General features: G+C 48.6%; 1 protein-coding gene across 1 annotated transcript in view; it reads right to left on the bottom strand.

Annotated features, from left to right (window-relative positions):
* Window positions 1-20,077, bottom strand: part of MLXIP (MLX interacting protein) — a 67,100-nt gene extending 47,023 nt beyond the window's left edge. Inside the window, exon 1 of the mRNA XM_017864001.1 lies at window positions 19,706-20,077. Within this exon, the coding sequence (XP_017719490.1) occupies window positions 19,706-19,872 (167 nt within the window). The 5' untranslated portion in view covers window positions 19,873-20,077. The remainder of the gene's footprint in view (window positions 1-19,705) is intronic.
* Window positions 20,078-20,083: the final 6 nt, after the last annotated feature.

Genomic DNA, 20,083 nt, shown 5'->3' with positions numbered 1-20,083 from the left:
GGTGGAAGAAGAGAAGCCAATTTCAGAGCACCAGAGCAACGCAAACCACACCAACTGGCACTTTACTCAAAACAATGATGGCTTTGTCAAGCACAGCCCAAGAGCCAGCTGAAAAACCTGTCCTTCCCTCCTAATTTCTACCCTCAAGTCCCCGTGACTTTGAGGCACCATGTTAAAAAGGAGGAAAAAAATTACAAAGAAACCAACATCAGCCAACCCATGTGACCCGACAGAAGGCAGGCCAGCTGCCCTTCCAAGATGACACATCACTGGAGCTGGCTGTTCTGCAGCCATGGGTCGCCTACTGGGCAGCTCAAGCTCCCAGGACACATTTAAGTCTCACTGATATATTTCCAGTGATCCCAGCCAACAAAGAACAAAGAACTGAAACACAGCACTGCTGTGTCAATCTTCCAGTCGTCTGGGAGGGCAGCATACCCCAACCTCAATCTGAGCTGCTCAGCGGGGGTGGTTGCTCCCCATCTTTCCAAGAACCTAAAAGCTGCTGCCCCAGGGCCCTCTAGGACAGGGAACAGAAGGAAAATCTCTCTATGGGGAAGAACTGGGGGGCACTGGAAGAACAGATGACAGAGTTTCTCACACCACACCCTGCCCTGCTCGCTTCATCCCTACTTTACCAATCAGGGTCAGTCATCTCCAACACCCCACAAACACACCCATAGCTCCAAGGAGCCAGCAACAAGCACACAAACAAAGATAAGCAAACAAACTTATCAGGCACAGCGCAGCTGGCTCCACACAGGCCCTGCCAGCTCCTCTGCAAATACAGTCTCTAGTAGGCTGCCCTAAGAAGGATCTGAAGGAGGCCGTGCATAGTACAGGTGAGCTTACCTACCTGCTGGCTCGCAGTACTGTGGAAGGCCAAGGCCAAGGCCAAGGCCAGGCCAGAGCTGAGCTGCTAACTGGGTTCTTTGCTTCCCTATGCACAAAGCCTTCTGCCAAGGTTTCTCGTGGAGGGGTGGGGAGGGGAAACCCATGGATTCCAAAACGAAAGGGAAAGAGAGACTGGCCCAATAGATAAGGGAGCAGCCTGGAAGTGTAGGGAGCTGGGAGCAGATCTTCCACTGGGCCAGGAAATGGAGCCCTCAGGAAGGAGCTCTCAGCAAAACACAGCAGGGGGATGGCAGGCAGTGTGGGGACACCAGCCTTCACACAGCTGGGCCTGAGCAATTTTAATTAATTAATTAATTCTTTTTTTTTTTTAGAGGCAGGGTCTCACTCTGTCATCCAGGTGGGAGTGCAGTGATCATAGCTCAGCAGCCTCCAACTTCTGGGCTCAAGAGATCCTCCTGCCACAGCCTCCTGAGTAGCTGGGACTACAGGTGTGAGCCACCACACTTGGCTAATTTTTTAGTTTTTGTAAAAACAGGGTCTCGTTATGTTGCCCAGGATGATCTGGAACTCCTGGGCTCAAGTGATCCTCCCACGTCAGCTTTCCAAAGCGCTGTGATTACAGGCGTGAGCCACCGAACCTGGCCCTGGTTATGTTTTAAAATTGAGACTTGGTGCAGTGGCTCACACTTGCAGTGAGGCCAGGGTGAGAGGACTGCTTAAGCACAGGGGTTCAAGGCTGCAGTGAGCTGTGATCGCACCACTGCACTCCAGTCTGGGCGACAGAGCGAGACTCTGTTCCCCGCAAAAAAAAGACCCATAACCAAAGTCCTCATGCCTTCAACCAACAGCCCCTCTGCTGAGCACTCTTCCGACAATGCAAGTGTTAGGACAGACAGACCCACGGAAGCACCACAAGTGAGCAGCTGAGAAACAAGGCTGCCAAGCCGGAGAGCAGCATCTCCGGACTCAATCTGACAAAAAGTATTTAAATCATTTTTCAGAGCGTTGAGTCAGCTCTGCCTTCCACGTACCAAGTCATTCCCCAGTTTTGTAACTCGCAGGGACATGCATCCGCAGCATTCCAGTTCCACGTGAAAGCTCACACCAGCTGGGGGTACTCACACCTGGAATCACAACTTTCATAGAGCCTTGCTCTCTCTACCTCAGGCACAACACACAGCCAAGGGCAGGAGTCACCTCAGGGACGCTGCGGTCACAGCTTCGGGGGTCTGTCAGCAGAGCGCCACTAGGCATGCAAGCTGCTGCATCAGTCCTGTGGGCACGCTGCTGACTGTGCGTTCTACCCCTGCCCCACAGCAGGCTGCTGGACATACATGAAACCTCAGGAGCTTTCAGCTCTGGACTCAGAATAAACAGGCCACCGTTCAGCTCAGCGCCTGCTGACCACCATTCCCCTAGACATGTCTGTCCCGGGAGGGTGGGACAGTGGGACAAGGAGGAGTGCCTAAAGTGGTGACAGGAATTGCTGCCGTTTTACAGTCTTGAAAGCTTCCCAGGGTAAAGGGTCCTGTCAGGAAGGAGAAGGAAGCAAAGATATTTTCAGACAAAGTAGCCAACCGGGGATATGAAAACAGAGATGAATGGAACAGGGGCCCAGAAACATGGGGGAGAGGTTACCAAAAACACCATGGAAATATTCTCAGTGATCAACAAAGAGACATTAAATAAACAGTAGTACACCCACACAATGAAATACTATCCAGCTACTAAGTAACACTGCAGAAGCCGGGTGTGGTGGTGCACACCTGTGGTCACAGCTACTCGGGAGGCTGAGGCAGGAGGATTGCTTGAGCCCAGGAGTTCAAGGCTGCAGTGAGCTATGATCACACATTTGCAGCCCAGCCTAGGCAACAAAGTGAACCTATCTTTAAAAAATAAAAAATTGCAGATGGATATTTTGTGGCTTGGAGGAACGCTCAAACTCTATTAAATGGAAAAAATATGTGGTGGCCTGCACCTGTAGTCCCAGCTACTTGGGAAGCTGAGGGAGGAGAATCGCTTGAACCAGGGAGGCGGAGGTTGCAGTGAGCTGAGACCACGCCACTGCACTCCAGCCTGGCGACAGAGCGAGGTTCTGTCTCAGAAAAAATAATAAAAATAAAAATAAAGAAAACATATATATACTCACCACGCAAAAAATAAAAATAAAAAACAAGGTCTATAAGAATAAACACTAGAGAACTGACAAGTTATCTCTGGGTGTTGTAATTTTATTTATTTATTTTAGCTTTACCTGTATTTCTGATTTTTCTATGATAATTTGAAATGCAACTTGAAAAGAAAAGGTTAACTTTAATTTTAAAATGTATACATATGTAACAAACCTGCCCGTTGTGTACATGTACCCTAGAACTTAAAGTATAATAAAAAAAAAATGTTAAAAAAAAATCTATACTATGAACATAGAGAAATAACAATGAGTAAAATCTGGAAGGAGGCCTGAAAGATGTGGAAAAATTCCAAAAAGTAAGGTCCTAAGCTTTAAAGAATTCCCCAACTTTTCAGCAAACGTGTCTCCGCAGAGGAAGCACTGCATTGCGGACAAATACAAACGCTATTTGAATCTGGATTAGAGGCCTATGCTAAGGCACTTAAGAACCATAAAGCTACTTGCCAACACCTTTCCAAACCAGATCAAAAAGCCAGAGCCAGGAATCCTAAGGAACCTGTGCAAGGTGGCTGCACAAGCAGTACGTGTGCATGTATGTGAATGTGTACTGCAAACACACACCCACACACACACCAACATACCACACACTCACCACACACACCAACACCACACCACACACACAGACACCGCACACACATACCCACACACCCCACACCCCCCCCACAGACACCACCCACACATACCCACACACCCCACACACACCAACACACCACACACAATACACACCAACACCACAGCACAGACACTGCACACACATACCAACACACCACACACACATCACACACACCAACACCAGACACTGCACACACACCCACACACTCCCCACACACACCAACACCACACCATACACACAAACACTGAAAACACACACCCACACACCCCACACACATACCAACACACACACCAACACACCACACACAACACACACCCCACACCACCACACAGACACTTCAAACATACACACTGCCCCACACATACCACACACACCCCACACAACACACACAGACACCACAAACACATACACCTGCACACATACCAACACACCACACACAACACACACCACACACACCACCACAGACACCAAAAACGTACACCCACACACACCATCACAAACACCAACACACCTCACACACCAACACACCTTACACTGCAAACACACCCACACACCAACACACTACACACAACACACACCAACACCACACCCACCACAAACATACACCCACACATACCCCAACACACACCCACACCACACACACACATCACACAGACATCATACACACCCACACACCAACACACCAGACACCGCATACACACACCAACACACACACCAACACACCAACACACACCAACACCACACACAGACACTGCAAACATGTACACACACATCCCACACACCTCACACACATACCCACACACCAATACACCACACCAGACACCGCCAACCCACACCACACACACCAACACACCACACACACCAATGCACCCCACACAGCACACACACTAACACCACACCAGACACCGCACACACACCCCACACACATACCAACACATACACCAATACACACAGACACCGCAAACGCACACACCACATACACCAACATATACACTACACACACACCACACACACACCACACAGGCACCACAAACACATCCCCCCCACACCAACACATGCACCCTCCACACACACCAACACACAGACACTGCACACACACACCTCACACATCAAACACACACCACAAACACACACTAATACACACACCACACACACCACATACACCCCACATATATAACACTACACACACCCACACACCACACACATACCCCCCACACCACACCAACACACACCACACACCACAAATACGCACACCCACACACCAACACACCACACACACCAACAAACACAGAGACACCGCAAACACATACCATGCACCCACACCACATGCAGACACCACACACAGAAACACACACCACAAACACCATACACCATACCTCACACACACACCACACACCAGCACACACCACACATTCACCGTCCCACACTTCACACACCACACACCCCACATGCCAACACACACACACCAACACACCCCCCACACACATCCCACACACCAACACACACCCACACAACACACATTGCAAACACACCAACACACACACACCACACACACCATGCACACATACCACACATACACAGACCACACCACACATACATATAACATACACACAACACATACATATCCACACCACACACCCCACATACCCTACCACACACACAAACACACCACACACACCACACCCCACACCCCACACACATCCCACACGCCACACACAACAACACATATATTGGGGAAGCAAAGCCGGAGATATGTAACATAATATAAAATGTGCAGGTCAGAAACTCAACAAGAGCCAAGACAGAGGTCTCCTCAGTCTAACTTAATGTTGTAATTTTGTTTCAACTCCAGCCAAATCAACTGTTTTATAGAGTTCAAAGTATTGTCCCTTTCCCTCATCCCAAAATTACCCTACGCAAACAGCCCCACCTTAGTCAAGTATGGTGGTGATGCTGAGGGGTGAGAGTTTAAAATGGAATGGAACCTATAGTCCAAGAATTTCACAAAATGGAGAATATACCCTCCATTCCGAGGACAAGAATACTTAAAATCATACTTAAAACCTCACAACTCAGAGTAACTAACTGTCTCCTAGGCACATGCACACCTCTGTGGTGTACCAGGCAGACAGTCTTAGATTTGGTATTAAGATTATGGTCCTGTGACTTTAAACAGAGCAGGGCCAAGAAGGTAGACATAGCGTAAGAACACCCCAAAAAAAATCTACCTTGGCCAGGCTCAGTGGCTCACACCTGTAATCCCAGGACTTTGGGAGGCCATGGCGGATGAGTTGCTAGAGCCCAGGAGTTCAAGACCAACCTAAGCAACAAGGCGAAACCCTGTCTCTACAAAAAAAATACCGAAATTAGCTAGGCATGGTGGTGCATGCCTTGTAGTCCCAGCTACTTGGGAGGCTGAGGCAGGAGGATAGTTTGAGCCCAGGATGTGGAGGTTGCAATGGGCTGAGATCGCGCCACTGCACTCCAGTGTGGTTGACAGGGAAAGATCCTGTCTCAAAGAAAAAAAAAGAAAAGAAAAGAAAAGAAGAAAATTGAAGAAAAGAAAAGAGAAGAGAAGAAAAAGACAAGGAAAGGAAAAAAAATCTTTTCTTGTGCCAGAGCCGATCTGTGGCAAACAGCACATCACCTTCATCGCTTAGGCCAAGACTCACTTCTAAACCAGATTTGATCTAGATTAAACTCACATCCCCAGAATACCTAATAGCCGAATTCAGACCTTAAATCCAGATTTCCTCCAGTTTTTCAAATATGTCGAATCTCATAACACTAGGCTCACATTCCCAAATGACAAGAATCACCTGAAGTTGAGTGATGGCTGCTCTTTCAGCAAACACTCTGTAGTTCACCACAATCTCCACTACTCCCTACTGCCTGTCATTGAGACCAAATCAACTGCAGTTTATGCTTACAGTTTTCATAACAAAGAGAGACTTCTCCATGACCATGACTTTATTAAAAGGAGGAAAATAAGTAACAGAAAAGGTCTTTTTAGCCTTACAGATATCCTATTTCCTGGCCCTTGTGAGTATTTAAGTTTGTGACCCTTGACCCAGACAAAAGAAGAAAAAGTCTTTTATTTATTTATTTATTTTTAAACAGAGACAAGGTTTTTCCATGTTGCTAAGGCTGGTCTCAGACTCCTGAGCTCAAGCGATGCACCTGCCTTGGCCTCCCAAAGTGCTGGGACTACAGGTCTGATCCACTGCACCCGGCCGTAAAGGTCTTAACAAACTAACTTTACCCTCCACACACATACAGATGGTGATTTGGCAAGCTCTGGTGCAAGTTGGAGAAACCAATTCCCACGTCATTTTCAGTCTAGAAGGAATGCTCCAAGGAGGTCACTTTCCCAAACACTCCTCCACTTACTGTACACAGTAAAGATAAAGAATCACGGAATTTCTAGACACTGACATACTTAGGATCTCTAAGATCATCTGATCTTGCACTTCCCAAGTCAGATTCCTAAAGATAATGTTGAAAATCCGAACTGTTTTCAACATTTTTAAAACAGTAATAGCTTATTGAGACAATAATTTACATACCATCAAAGTGACCTTTTTTTTTTTTTTTTTTTTTTTGAGACGGAGTCTCGCTCTGTCGCCCAGGGCTGGAGTGCAGTGCCGGATTCAGCTCACTGCAAGTCCGCCTCCCAGGTTTACGCCATTCTCCTGCCTCAGCCTCCCCAGTACTGGGAACTACAGCCGCCCATCCGCTCCGCGCTAGTTTTTTCCTATTTTTAGTAGAGAGGGGTTTCACCGCGTTAGCCAGGATGAGTGTCGATTCCTGACCTCGTGATCCGCCGCGCTGGCTCCGGCCTCCCAAAGTGCTGGGATTACAGGCTTGAGCCACCGCACCCGGCCTCAAAGTGACCCTTTAACAGCGTTCAGTGGTTTTCAGTATATGCAGAGTTACACAACTCTACACAATCGCCACCCTAATTTTAGAACATTTTCATCACAGCCTCAAAAAAAAAACAAAAAAAACAAAAAAAAACCATTAGCAGTGACTATCCATTTTCCCTTTCCCCAGCCCTTGGCAGCCACTGCTCTCCTTTCTGAGTCTATGAGTTTGCTGCTCTGGGCCTTTCGCATCAACAGATCACATACATGGTCTTTCGCGTCTGGCTTCTTTCACCTAGGGCAGCATTTCCAAGGTTCTTCCATGTTGCAGCATGCATCAGTACTTCATTCCAAAAGTTGTTTTCAATATTTTTTCTTATATTTCTGGGAAGATAGCTTCAGGAAGATCAATATATTTTAAAGTATTTACTTGCCCATGATAAAGCCATGATGGTCATTCTTCAAATAAATGCAATTTTCCTAACATTTTATTAAGAAAATTATCAAACATACAGGGAAAGTTGAAAGAACTGTACAATGAATACTCAAGTACCCACCACCTGGATTCTACAATTAGAACCACTAAGCCATCTCTCCATTCATTAACCCATCTTATTTTATCTTATGTTTTTTTTTTTTTTTTGAGACAGAGTCTTGCTCTGTTGCCCAGGATGGAGGGCAGTGGTGAGATCTCGGCTCACTGTAACCTCCGCCTCTCGGGTTCAAGCGATTCTCCTGCCTCAGCCTCCCAAGTAGCTGGGATTACAGGCATGTGACACCACGCCAGCTAATTTTTTGTATTTTTGGTAGAGACAGCGTTTCGCCATGTTGGCCAGGCTGGTCTCGAACTCCTGACCTCAAATGATCTGCCTGCCTCAGCCTCGCAAAGTACTGGTATTACAGGTGTGAGTCACCACACCCGGCTGGGTAAGGCTTATTTCATTCAACATAATGTTTCTGAGATTCATTCATATTGTGGCATACACTGGTAATTTGTTTCTTTTTAAATTACTGAATGCACTTTGTTCCTAAGGAAACATCTTTCAAAAAAGAAAGCCATGGAAGAAGAGTAAGGTTGGTAACCATGACTCCAGTCTAACCCTCTCTCTCTTGCATCCCCCACCCTCATGGGCACCAAGACTTAGAGGAGCTAAGTGGCAGATGCTAACCAGTCGCACCACTGTCTTGGGGATTCCAATCCCATCATCTTTCCACATACCTCATAGCCATTTCCTTCTTCTCACCCTGTAAGGAAGTTCCTAGCTGACTCTCTAAAAGAGCCTTACTATAGGAAATGGGAAGCCAATACCCGAATAACAAAGGTACTAGGTGTCTCCTCAAAAACATGTCAGTAAAACAAAATGTGGTACATCCAAAAAACTGAAGGCTATTCAGCATTAAAATGAACTGAATACCTGATGTGTGCTACAACATGGATGAACTTTGGGGATCTTACTGAGGTGATGGAATGTCCCAGCACTGGGCTGTGACAATGACTGCACAACTAAAAAAAACAAAATCACTGAATCTTACACTTACAATGGGTGCACTTTATGTTATGTAAATTACACTTACAGAAAGTTGTGTTAAAAAGAAAAAAGCCTGACTACAAATGGATGAAAGAGTTTTCTGCTTCAAGGCAAAGAAGGATCTGCTTGATAATCTAAAGAACAAAAGAAGCAATTTAAAAGACCCCACTACTCAACTAGAAAACAGTTGTTTAAAACACCAAGCTAAGATAATTATATACTGTTTTAAGAATGCATTGAAAGCGTTTCCTTTTAATAAATAAAAGGAATTTATTGATTCACTTTCTCTAAAAAGCTTAGTATCAAACTATCTGGGCAGGTCCCAACTGCCAGTTTAAAATGAGGCAGCCCATTGTGAATGGGCTGGTTACCATGTGATCATGTAACCATATGAAGAGGTTCGTCAGGCTGTTGTGTTTTATTTGTTTGTTTGCTTGTTTGAGACAGGGTCTTGCTCTACCATCCAGGCTGGAGTGCAGTGGTATGATTATAGCTCTGCAGCCTCCACTTTCTGGGCTCAAGGGATCCTTTTGCCCCAGCCTCCCCAGCAGCTGGGATTACAGACATGCGCCACCATGCCTGGCTAATTTTTTTTTTTTTTTTTTAAGTTTTTAAATTTTGTAGAGATGAGGGTCTTGCTACATTGACCAGGCTAGTCTCAAACTCCTGGGCTCAGGCAGTCCTCCCGCCTCAACCTCCCATAGTGCTGAGGTTACAGACATGAACCACTGCACCCAGCCTCTTCAGGCTACTCTAAAAAGCTAGAATACTGGGTGAATATCCGAAAACCAGGCTAACTCCCCTACTTTCTACATAAGAAGCTGTTTTTTTGTTTTGGTGACCGAATTTGCCTCATGGGAACAGAGCAAACACGGCTGCCCTCCTTCCCTGCCCACAGGCCTAGAAGGAAGGAATAGTAACCAGCTTTCAAAGTGGATCGCCCACTCGCAGAATATTCCTCAACAGAGAAGCTGCTTTCCTCTCCAATGCCTGAAAACTGCCCCGGGAGGCTGCCTCTACCCACAGCCATCTCTTTGTAGGAGCTGCTCCATCTTCTTGTAGGAGCTTTTTCTGACTCCTCAGCCTTTCCTCTTCACCATCACCCAATTGGGATTCTTCATGCTTACTTCTGAGACTTAAAGGTGGATGACATGGAATCCTGTTGCTAGAATTCTTTCTCCAGATCCTGGACCCCCTTCTGGAGCTACCAAAATCACCCCTTCTCTACTGCCTCCTTCTAGAAGATTTTTCTGATGGTGCAGTCAACTCCCAAACACATCAAGAATGCTGGGCTTGGAGAGGTCTCTAGGGTAGTCAAAGCAGACAGTATTTCTCCAGCACCACCATACTCAGCTGAGCAGAAACAGCCCGCAGGAGGTGCATATTCCACGCCACTCAGAACGCAAGCTCCAAACTCCAACGCCTCCCCTGGAGAGGGACAGAGAGCTCAGGGGTAGGGGGAGGGACTGGGGGGCAAGAAGAAACCCAGGTAGGGCAAAGTAGACGGCTGTGATGCCCACCACACTGACAGCCCTCAGCCATTCTCAGGGAAGCTGCCCGCTCACGGCTCTGGTTTTCAGGGCGGCCCCCGGGCAGCCAAGCTTTGTACACTGCATGGTCCTCAGCGAGACATGCCCCAGCTTCACAGCTCATCGCTCCTTCCCCAGCCTTCCTCATTTCAGTAATGGCCCCGGCTGCTCAGGCCAAACCTCAAAGTCACTGTTGATTCCTTTCTTCCTTTCATCTGCCAGGTCCAATTCACCAGCAAGTCCAAAACCACCCTGAATCTAGCTCCTCACCACCTCGCTGCTACCATCCTAGTCTGAGGCTGGAGCTCCACAACCGCCCAACTGGTAGCCTTGCTCCTGCTCTCACCCTCCCTAGACAGTACTCCCCAGTGCCACTGTAGACTGGCCCAAGCCGCCTTGTGGAGGTAAGACAGTACTCCTCAGTGCCACCAAAACCATCTCCTAACTTCCTACGCTGGCCCACAAGGCTCCTTGCCTCTCCTATCTTACCTCCTGCCACTCACTCCTGCCCTCAACATTCTGGCCAAGCCAGCCTTCTTTCTAATCTTGCGATGCACTAAGCTCACTCCAGCGAGGGCCTCTGCCTGGCCTCTTCCCACACCTGGAATGACTATCGTGCCTGGCTCCTACTTGCCACTTAGGTTTCAGAGTTCACCCAGAAAGGTCACCTCCCCAGAGGACTTCTCTACCCAGCCTAAAGTATCCACCCACCCTCCCCAGCCCTAGTTCTCTCTAGCCTTCATCTTCTTTCTATTCTTGCCTGCACTCACAATACAAGACCTAATGTGCTGACAATTCCCCCACCAGCATGGAAGTCCCATGAGGAGAGAGGACTAACCCGTCTAGCTTACCACTGTATCCCAGAGGGCTAGAACCGTGCCTGCACACAACAGGGTGTGCCTGGAGGGAAAAAGCATTTGTGCTGGGGCGGCCAAACCCAGACCATAGCCAGCCTCATGCTCTGGGGCCCGGCCAGCCAGGCTCCCTCTCAATTAGCCCTCACAGGGCTAATTCGATTAGACAACTGCCAAAGAGAGCTGATGGTCCCAGAAAGCTCATAGCGAGGTCCATATGTGAGACACAGGCCCCAGCAGGCTCAAGCTGGGCGGATCCAGAAGCTCCTAGGAGCGGAGCTTTGTACCAGAGAATAGGGTGGTGGGTGACAGCCAGCAGCAGCGCAAGAAGCAGGGCTGCAAAGAAGGCGGGGCCGGCCTGTGAGAGCCAGTCTCTTCAAGGCGTCTGGCCGGACAGTGAAGAAGAGCATCTCCCCTGCAGGGTACCTAGCGCTGCCTGGATCCCAGGACCAGTCTCCACTGAAATCGGCCAGTCCTCGGAGTCCCGGAATTAGCATGAGGTGACCGGCACTCCCACTCCACAGGCCAGCACGAGGGTCCCTGATCCACGGAGCCAGAGAGCTCTGCCAAAAACACACGCTCCGTGGCCTGAATTCTAATCACAGACAAGAGAACTCCAACAAAATACAGAAAATAATCACCTAAGACACTGGCTATCTGGACTGCACATTCTATACCCAAAAGTAATTTGATTCTAGGGAATGAGAGCTCAGGCTCTCATCGGCCATCACATAAATCCTTTAAAAAAAGGAAAATTAACTTTCTACAATACTCTATTATAGAATTATACCAGGGAACAAGGATCCACTTTACAAACCTTTCCTTTTATAACCAGGGCCCTCCTATCACTAGTTCCCTCGCTGCTGCCGAGGACCCACAGCATAGCTCAATATTTTTTTTTTTTTTCTTTTTTTTTTGAGACGGAGTCTTGCTCTGTCGCCCAGGCTGGGGTGCAGTGGTGCAATCTCAGCTCACTGCAAGCTCCACCTCCCAGGTTCACGCCATTCTCCTGCCTCAGTCTCTGGAGTAGCTGGGACTACACGCGCCCGCCACCACACCTGGCTAATTTTTTGTATTTTTAGTAGAGATGGGGTTTCACCGTGTTAGCCAGGATGGTCTCAATCTCCTGACCTCGTGATCCGCCCACCACGGCCTCCCAAAGTGCTGGGATTATAGACGTGAGCCACCGTGCCAGACCAGCATAGCTCAATCTTAAACCCGGGGTGGGCTCCTGTGCTGTCTTGTGGTGGGAGAAGAGTGAAGATGAGTTTCCTGTTGTCGCTGTAACAAATTACCGCAAACTTAGTGGCTTAGAACAACACTTTATGATTTTACAGTTTTGGAGGTCAGAGGTCTGATTTGGGTCTCACAGGATTCAGCAGGGCTGCTTTCTTCCCAGAAGCTCTGGGGTAGAACCCATCCCCTCGCCTTTTCCAGCTCTGAGGGGCCCATATTCCCAATCCCGTGGCTTTCCTCCATCTTCAAAGCCCCCAACAGCAGCTGATGTCCTTCCTCCGCTGCTTGCTCTTTGGTTCTCTTTTTGATTTCCTCTTAATTTTAAGGACCCCTGTGATTACACCAGGCTCACTCAGATAATCCAGATAATCTCCCTATTTTAAGGTCAGTAGACCAGCAACCTTAATTCCAGCTATAACCTTAATTCACCTTTGCCATATAACCTAGCGCAGTCACAGGTTCTGTAGATGAGGATGTGCACATCTTTGGGGGGCCATTAAACTGCCCACCACACCTGTCCAAGCAGGCCACAATACAAACGTCATCCAGCAAAAGCACTTCTCCTGTTGTCCCACTCCACACCAATGTCCCGTAAAGCACTGTTCCACAAAGGTTGTGCTTGTCTCTGCAGAGCTGAAGATAAACACAATTCACTTAACTTGTTAGCTTGCAAGTAGGAAAAGAAAAAAAAAAAAAAAAACAGCCTGACCAACACGGTGAAACCCTGTCTCTACCAAAAATATAAAAATTAGCTGGGTGTGGTAGCGGGTGCCTGTAATCCCAGCTACTCAGGAGGCTGACACAGGAGAATCACTTGAACCCAGGAGGCGGAGGATGCAGTGAACCCAGATTGCGCCATTGCACTCCAGCCTGGGTGACAGCAAGACTCCATCTCAAAAAAAAAGATTTCGCTACGGATTATAAAGTTGGCTTCCAGGTCCCTGAGTGTCCCTTTCAACCCATCATATGATTCTTAATCTCCTAGGATGTGCTGAAGCTGTTAGGCTTAGCAGGGAAGTCAAAGGTGAAGACAGCAGGGATTCTGGTAAGCCGGGATCACATAATGACACAGGCCAAATGACATCACAGCGGCTTCCAGGGGGATGTGATGTTCATGCACTCTGGGAAGCACAGGGTTTCCCCAGCAGGGAGGGCAGCCACAGAGAGACATGGAGTGGCCCAAGGCATCCACCTTCCCCATCCGGGTTTCCTCCTCTGGAGAGGAACTGGCACTTGCACTCCCCTCTAACAGAAGCCGGGCATTTATGGGCAGATAAGGTAGGTCACTTTTCTGCTCGAGACACTTTTCCATGGGCAAGTTGCGTAACCTCTCGGCAACACAGCTAATTAACTTCTGAGCTTCGGTTTTTTAATTTTTATTTACTTATTTATTTTTTTAAATGAGGATTCCACCACCTCCCTGAGAGGGCTGTTGTGTGAGTTGCTTAAGATCATGTTAAGAAGCCAGGTGCAGTGTCTCACGCCTGTAACCTCAGCACTTTGGGAGGCCGAGACCGGCGGATCACTTGAGGTCAGGAGTTCAAGACCAGCCTGTCCAACATGGCAAAATCTCGTCTCTATTAAAAATACAAAAACTTAACTGGGCATGGTGATGCATACCTGTAATCCCAGCTACTTGGGAAGCTGAGGCAGGAGAATTGTTTGTACCTGGGAGGCAGAGGTTGCAGTGAACCGAGATTGCACCACTGCACTCCAGCCTGAGTGACAAGAGCAAAACTCCGTCTCAAAAAAAAAAAAAAAAAGATCATGGAAAGAGAATGTGGAACATAATAAATAATAAATGCTCAGCCTGTGTGAATTCTCTTTTCTTCTCCCACCCGGAAAATAACCTCCCTCCATCCTCTCCTCTAACTTTGTCGCCCAGACTCTTTCCCCAAGTCTTCCTCCTCTTCCTCTCCTTCCTCCCCTTCCCGCATGTGGGCAATGAACCAACCAGCCTCTACAAACAATGGAAGTTTGGTCCCGCACCACTAAAGCAGGGAGCACTGGGGCTTCCTGTTGGGTAATATAATCAGTAATCTTTGAGAGTTAACAGCGAAAGGGGAGATACGCATTAAACCCTGATATCAGGAAAACCATCCACACTGCTACTGGTCATGTCAAAACACACACACACACACACACACACACACATACACACTCTGGCTGAGATATCCTTCCCCGGTAGTGTCACAAGACCTGGTCACAGTGATCACAGCCCTTACTAACTGTTCTGCAACTGTCTATCTGTCCCCATGCCTAGCCTGTGAGCCCCTTGAGGAGAGAGACTATGTTTTTCATCTCTGCAGCCCCGGTTCCCACCTCAGTGCACACCCTGCAATGGTGCACCATCTAATGGTTAAAGACTGAAGAACGCAGGAGAAGAAACACTGCTTATCTTCGGTATGACTGCAAAAGAGAAAAACTGATTTAGTATTTGCATGAAAGGTTTCCATTTACAACTGGTTAACTGTGCCTAGCATTAGATGGTTCCTCTATTGAAAATTCAAAGTTTGGAGGATACAGTGCTCTAACCTTTAGCCCTTGCTATTCCTTAAGTCTGGCACAGATTTCCGCCTTGATCAAGAATGAAGGGTTAGCCAGGCGCGGTGGTTCACGCCTGTAATCCCAGCATTTTGGGAGGACGAGGCAGGCAGATGATCCAAGGCTGGGAGTTCGAGATCAGCCTGACCAACATGGAGAAACCCCATCTCTACTAAAAATACAAAATTAGTTGGGCATGGTGGTGCATGCCTGTAATCCTTGCTACTTGGGAGGCTGAGGCAGGAGAATCGCTTGAACTCAGAAGGCAGAGGTTGCAGTGAGCTGAGATCGCACCACTGCACTCCAGACTGGGCAACATGAGTGAAACTCCGTCTCAAAAAAAAAAAGAATGGTTACTATACAAAGCATTCATGGAGGGGGCTACATCTTAGAAACTTACATCCCAAGGCTATCTTACAAGCCCAAATTTAAGTCTCCTCAAACACCCACTTCTTAAACAGAAACCTATTTTCCAGAAACTGCTTATCTTTAAATACAGAAAAAGACTATCTCTTCCCCCCACCACCGGAAATATTCATATCAACACTCCCTGAAATAAGGAGTTTCTAAAAAGGCAAATAAACGAAACCAACACCAACCACGAAAAGGTACACACTAGATGTGTTCAGAATCTGTAGGTGGGGGCTGGGCACGATGGCTCACTCCTATAATCCCATCGCTTTGGAAGGCTGAGGTGGAAGGACTGCTTAAGGCCAGGAGTTCAAGACCATCCTGAGAGGCATAACAACACCCCATATCTACAAAAAATAAAAAATTAGCCAGGCATAGTAGTGCGTGCCAGCAGTCCCAGCTACTCAAGAGGCTGAGACAAGAGGATTGCTTGAGCCTGGGAGGTCAAGGTTGCAGTGAACTATGATCACATCACTATCCTCCAGCCTGGGCAACAGAGTGAGACCCTATCTCAAAAAAAGGAAATTCTGTGTGGAGGATATACATGTGTGACATTCCTTACAGTGTTAAGAAGGCAAGAACCATGAACTGTGTTCTATAGTACATAGCTCCATTGTAGAGCCTCAGAAAGCACCCGGCCAAATCAAGAATGCTTCTATTTAGTATCTGTCAAGCAGGCATTCGAAAGCTCAGCTAAGACCCTGGTTAGATACACTATTTCCTTCAGTTCATAGATAAGACACAGGCTCCTCATAAATGTCAGATGAATGCGGATGCAGAACTAAAATTCTGCCATAACCCACTTGCTATGTGAAGCCAGTTAACCCTCCTCTTGTCTGTTACTTGCCAGGCACTAGCCCCGTTCCCAGCCCCATTCCCAGAGGTTATCTCTGCTGATCCTCACTTCCACCTTGCAGGGAAATTTTATCTCTCCCATCGAATAGCGTTCTTAGAGTTCAGACAAGGAATGCTAAGGGCTTTTTTTCCATCATTAACACCGGTTTGCCTCAGGGAAAGGCAACCCCTTCTCTCCAAAATGTCCCAATAATTGAGCACATGTTTCCAGACCAAATCAAGAACCTTCGCCACAGGGCTTCTAGCAAAACAGAGTGAGAAGGACATGGAATCCCATCTGCACGGTTCCCTACCCAGTAGGCCCTGGCACACACTCACATCCAAGTTCTCAAACATCCTGTTCCCCACCCGAAGTCAGCCCCAGGCAAAGACCCTTCAGGAGGTGAAGCCACTACCAGTTCAGGAATGGATCACAGTCAGAATCCCTAGGCCACTTCTCAGGACTCGGTAAAAAATAACCACAACTTCCCCTGCACTTAGTTCCTCCCCAAAGAGCTGTTGAACCTCATCTGGAAACAGCTGGGAGGCAGCAGCTAACAGGAAATCAAACAACAACAACAAAAAAAGCAGAGTGTACCACGGAGAGTTAGGCAGCTAGAACGAAGAGGCCAGGGGACAGACAGGAAGTTGAAGTTGGAAAGAACCTAGGCCAGAAACAGTCACACAGAAGAGGAGACGCAGCTGGCTTTCCTCAGCTCGGGCAGGAGGGGAGGACCCAGACAGCCGGCAGGGAAGGCACGAACCCCACAAGGATGGAAACCAGACTGGCTCTGAGGTTAAGTCTTCTTTCTGCCCTGCCCCCAATCCCTTTTTTTCCTTTCTTTCTTTTTCTTTTTTAGAGATGGGGTCTTGCTACGTTGCTCAGGCTGATCTTGAACTCCTGGGCTCAAGCAATCTTCTACCTCAGCCTCCCAAAGTGCTGGGATTACAGGCATGAGCCACCACGCCCGGCACTGCCTCCAATCTCGACCTTCCCTCCCTGAAAGCCAGCTAGCAGTCCTCACTAGGAGAGCTGGGGTCAGAAACTCACCTTCCTCTAGCTTCCTTCTGTCCCACAGGCTACAGCCCAGACAACTGGTTTTGAGTCATTCGTCTGTCATCCATACCAAAGTTCCACACTGCCAACTCAACTCAGGGCTGGACAAACCAGCCTCGCACAGACAGACAAAGGGCATCTTCATGAGAAATGACTGGACAGATCCCATCCGAGGGCCTATGGTGGTAGACCTTAGGGGGCCGACCTTAAGCAGCAGGAGACCTTAGGCACAGGGAAAAGGAGCGAAAGTGAGAGGGCCAAGAGAGCAAGGTAAGCTTCTTGCACCAAACTGATGGTGCATTTTGCAATCAAGAAAGTTAACTGAGCAATGGCCAGCTGCCAAAATATTTTTGAGAGAAATGAAAAAAAAAATGCCATTACTAAAATTCTTTGGTGTTGTTTAATAAGGCTTTAGGTTATCCAAACAGAGTGCAAAGGGGAGACTGATTTAGTTTTCATTTAGCAGAGCTTACTTAGGTGAGACCTTCCCAGCCCACGCCCCCCGTGACTCAATCATCCATTCTCTCTCTGTACATGTAGAAGTTTATATTAAAATGAGAGGATTACGTTTTCTTAATAAGATACATTCCAGTCTTTTCACCTCGAGCTTTGTTTGAAAAGGCTCTCTCGAGGCATAGCATACGCTGCGATCCAGTTGGGTTTGATTCCAATGGAAGTGCTCAAAATCTGAGACTGGAGGGTGCACAGGGCTGCAGCCTCAACACCATTTGTTTTTTAAAAAGCAGAACATCTTCACAGGCTGAGTGCCAGCTCAAACTGGCAAGACCAGAGAATCAGCAGAGACTGACCAATGTGCTGGGTAAGGGGGATGGGAGGAGGAGCTACGGGTAACAGATCATCAGGGAAACCTTCAAGAGAGGAAATAGGGGTGTTTCAGGAACATAACAAAGAACAAGTTGACTAATCGTTTATTCCAGGGACAGCGGCGGTGAGGGGGTGCCATCCAGGGCTAAGTATTTAATATTTCAACTTCAGGTAAAAGCATAATGTTTAAACCTGGATATGCTTGGAGCTCACAGCTCTCTTAAAAAGGATGGGGGGTTGGGGGACAGCAAGATATTCCTGCTTTTTTATTACGCTGTTTATGGAGTCTCCTAGGAAACTTCTCCCCAGATGCCTGCAGAGCAGACCTAAGACAGCCCCAGCTAGTCCAGTTCCTAATGCAATAAGCTCAACTCAGCAGAGATCCTAACATGAGCTTTATGCAGGGCCGAGCTGCTCAAGGCCGCTGTTGCCGGTCCAAAGAAGTTCTGTTGCGCAGGCAGAAAAGTTACCTGCAGCAAATACCTAATATTCATGCTGGGAGGGAGAGTGGAAAAGTGCTTTAATCTTTGAGGGCCAGGCATTTTCTATGACTTGGAAAAGAGGAATCCCTGCCCAGAGCCGAATCCACATGTCAGAATGGTGTCTGGGATGTCTGCCCTCAACAATGACATCTCCCTCATATAATGTTTCGCGACCGGCCAGAAAACCCTCCAACTTGCCAGGAGGACAGACTGCACCTCCAACAGCTGTGGCACCAAAAGTCTTCTTAGGAGGCACCCAAGGCCTTCCCGAGATGGGGGAGGGCCTCCCGATGAGGTTGTAAGGGGCCAGCCTCCAGGTGCAGGGACACCTAACTCTGGCCAAGCACTGGAATAAGCAATTTACCTAAGTCACTCCAGTACCACAACAGCCCCTTGGAGGCAGACACTACAGTCATTCCCCTTTTATGAAGGAGGAAACAGGCTCCGAGGTGTTACACAACCATTAAACAGCAGAGCCAGCCTCCCGTCCACCCGGAACAGGTGGTCCTGACCGCTGCTGGATATGGGGAAAACACACAAAGCGTTTGGAGGAAGGAGTCCATAGAGTCGGGTAACCCAAGATGCAGCCAGTGTTTATACCTCTTTCTCGTCCAAGATCGGTGGCCCCAGGACACTGGAGGGGAGGGCCTGGATAGGGAACGTGAACCCGAAAGGACCCCAGCACTGCTGGCAGGGGAAGAGGCCAGGACCCCGGCCTCTCTGGCAACGCGGGGAACCCCAGATCCACAAACCCTCTCGAAGGTGGAAGACCCAAAGGGAATGCATGAAGCCACGGGGTTGCCAGGCGGCCCTCCCCTCCACGCTTGTTTTGTCAAACAGGGGCCTCCGGCCGGGGCCTCCGGGGGTGGCGGGGGTCCCTACCTGTAGGCCAAAGTCATGCACTCGAAGAGCTTGGTGAGCGAGGCGTCGATGGACAGGTGGCAGGAGCTGGTCTTGCCGAAGCTGTAGGTCTGACACGTCTGTTTGTTGACCGTGTCGAAATCGTAGCCCTTCTTGGGCGGGTGCTCCCGGTGCGGCGACGACACCATGAAGTGGCCGCTGTGGATGATCTGCTGGCGGCGCGGAGGCTCCTCGCGGCCCGGCCCGGCCCGAGGCGGCGGAGGCGCGGCGCTCGCGTGGGCCCGGGCCGGGGTGGCCGCGCCGGAGGCGGGCGGCGGGGACGGCTCATCCGTGTCCGAGTCGTCGTCGTCCTCGGGCACCTGGGGCTTGAGCAGCACCTGGCGGCCCCGGCTGCGGGGC

This window comes from Rhinopithecus bieti, unplaced genomic scaffold (assembly GCF_001698545.2).
Source record: "Rhinopithecus bieti isolate Rb0 unplaced genomic scaffold, ASM169854v2 scaffold_74595, whole genome shotgun sequence".
Classification (NCBI taxonomy): domain Eukaryota; kingdom Metazoa; phylum Chordata; class Mammalia; order Primates; family Cercopithecidae; genus Rhinopithecus; species Rhinopithecus bieti.
This window is presented reverse-complemented; position numbering and strand designations above follow the sequence as displayed.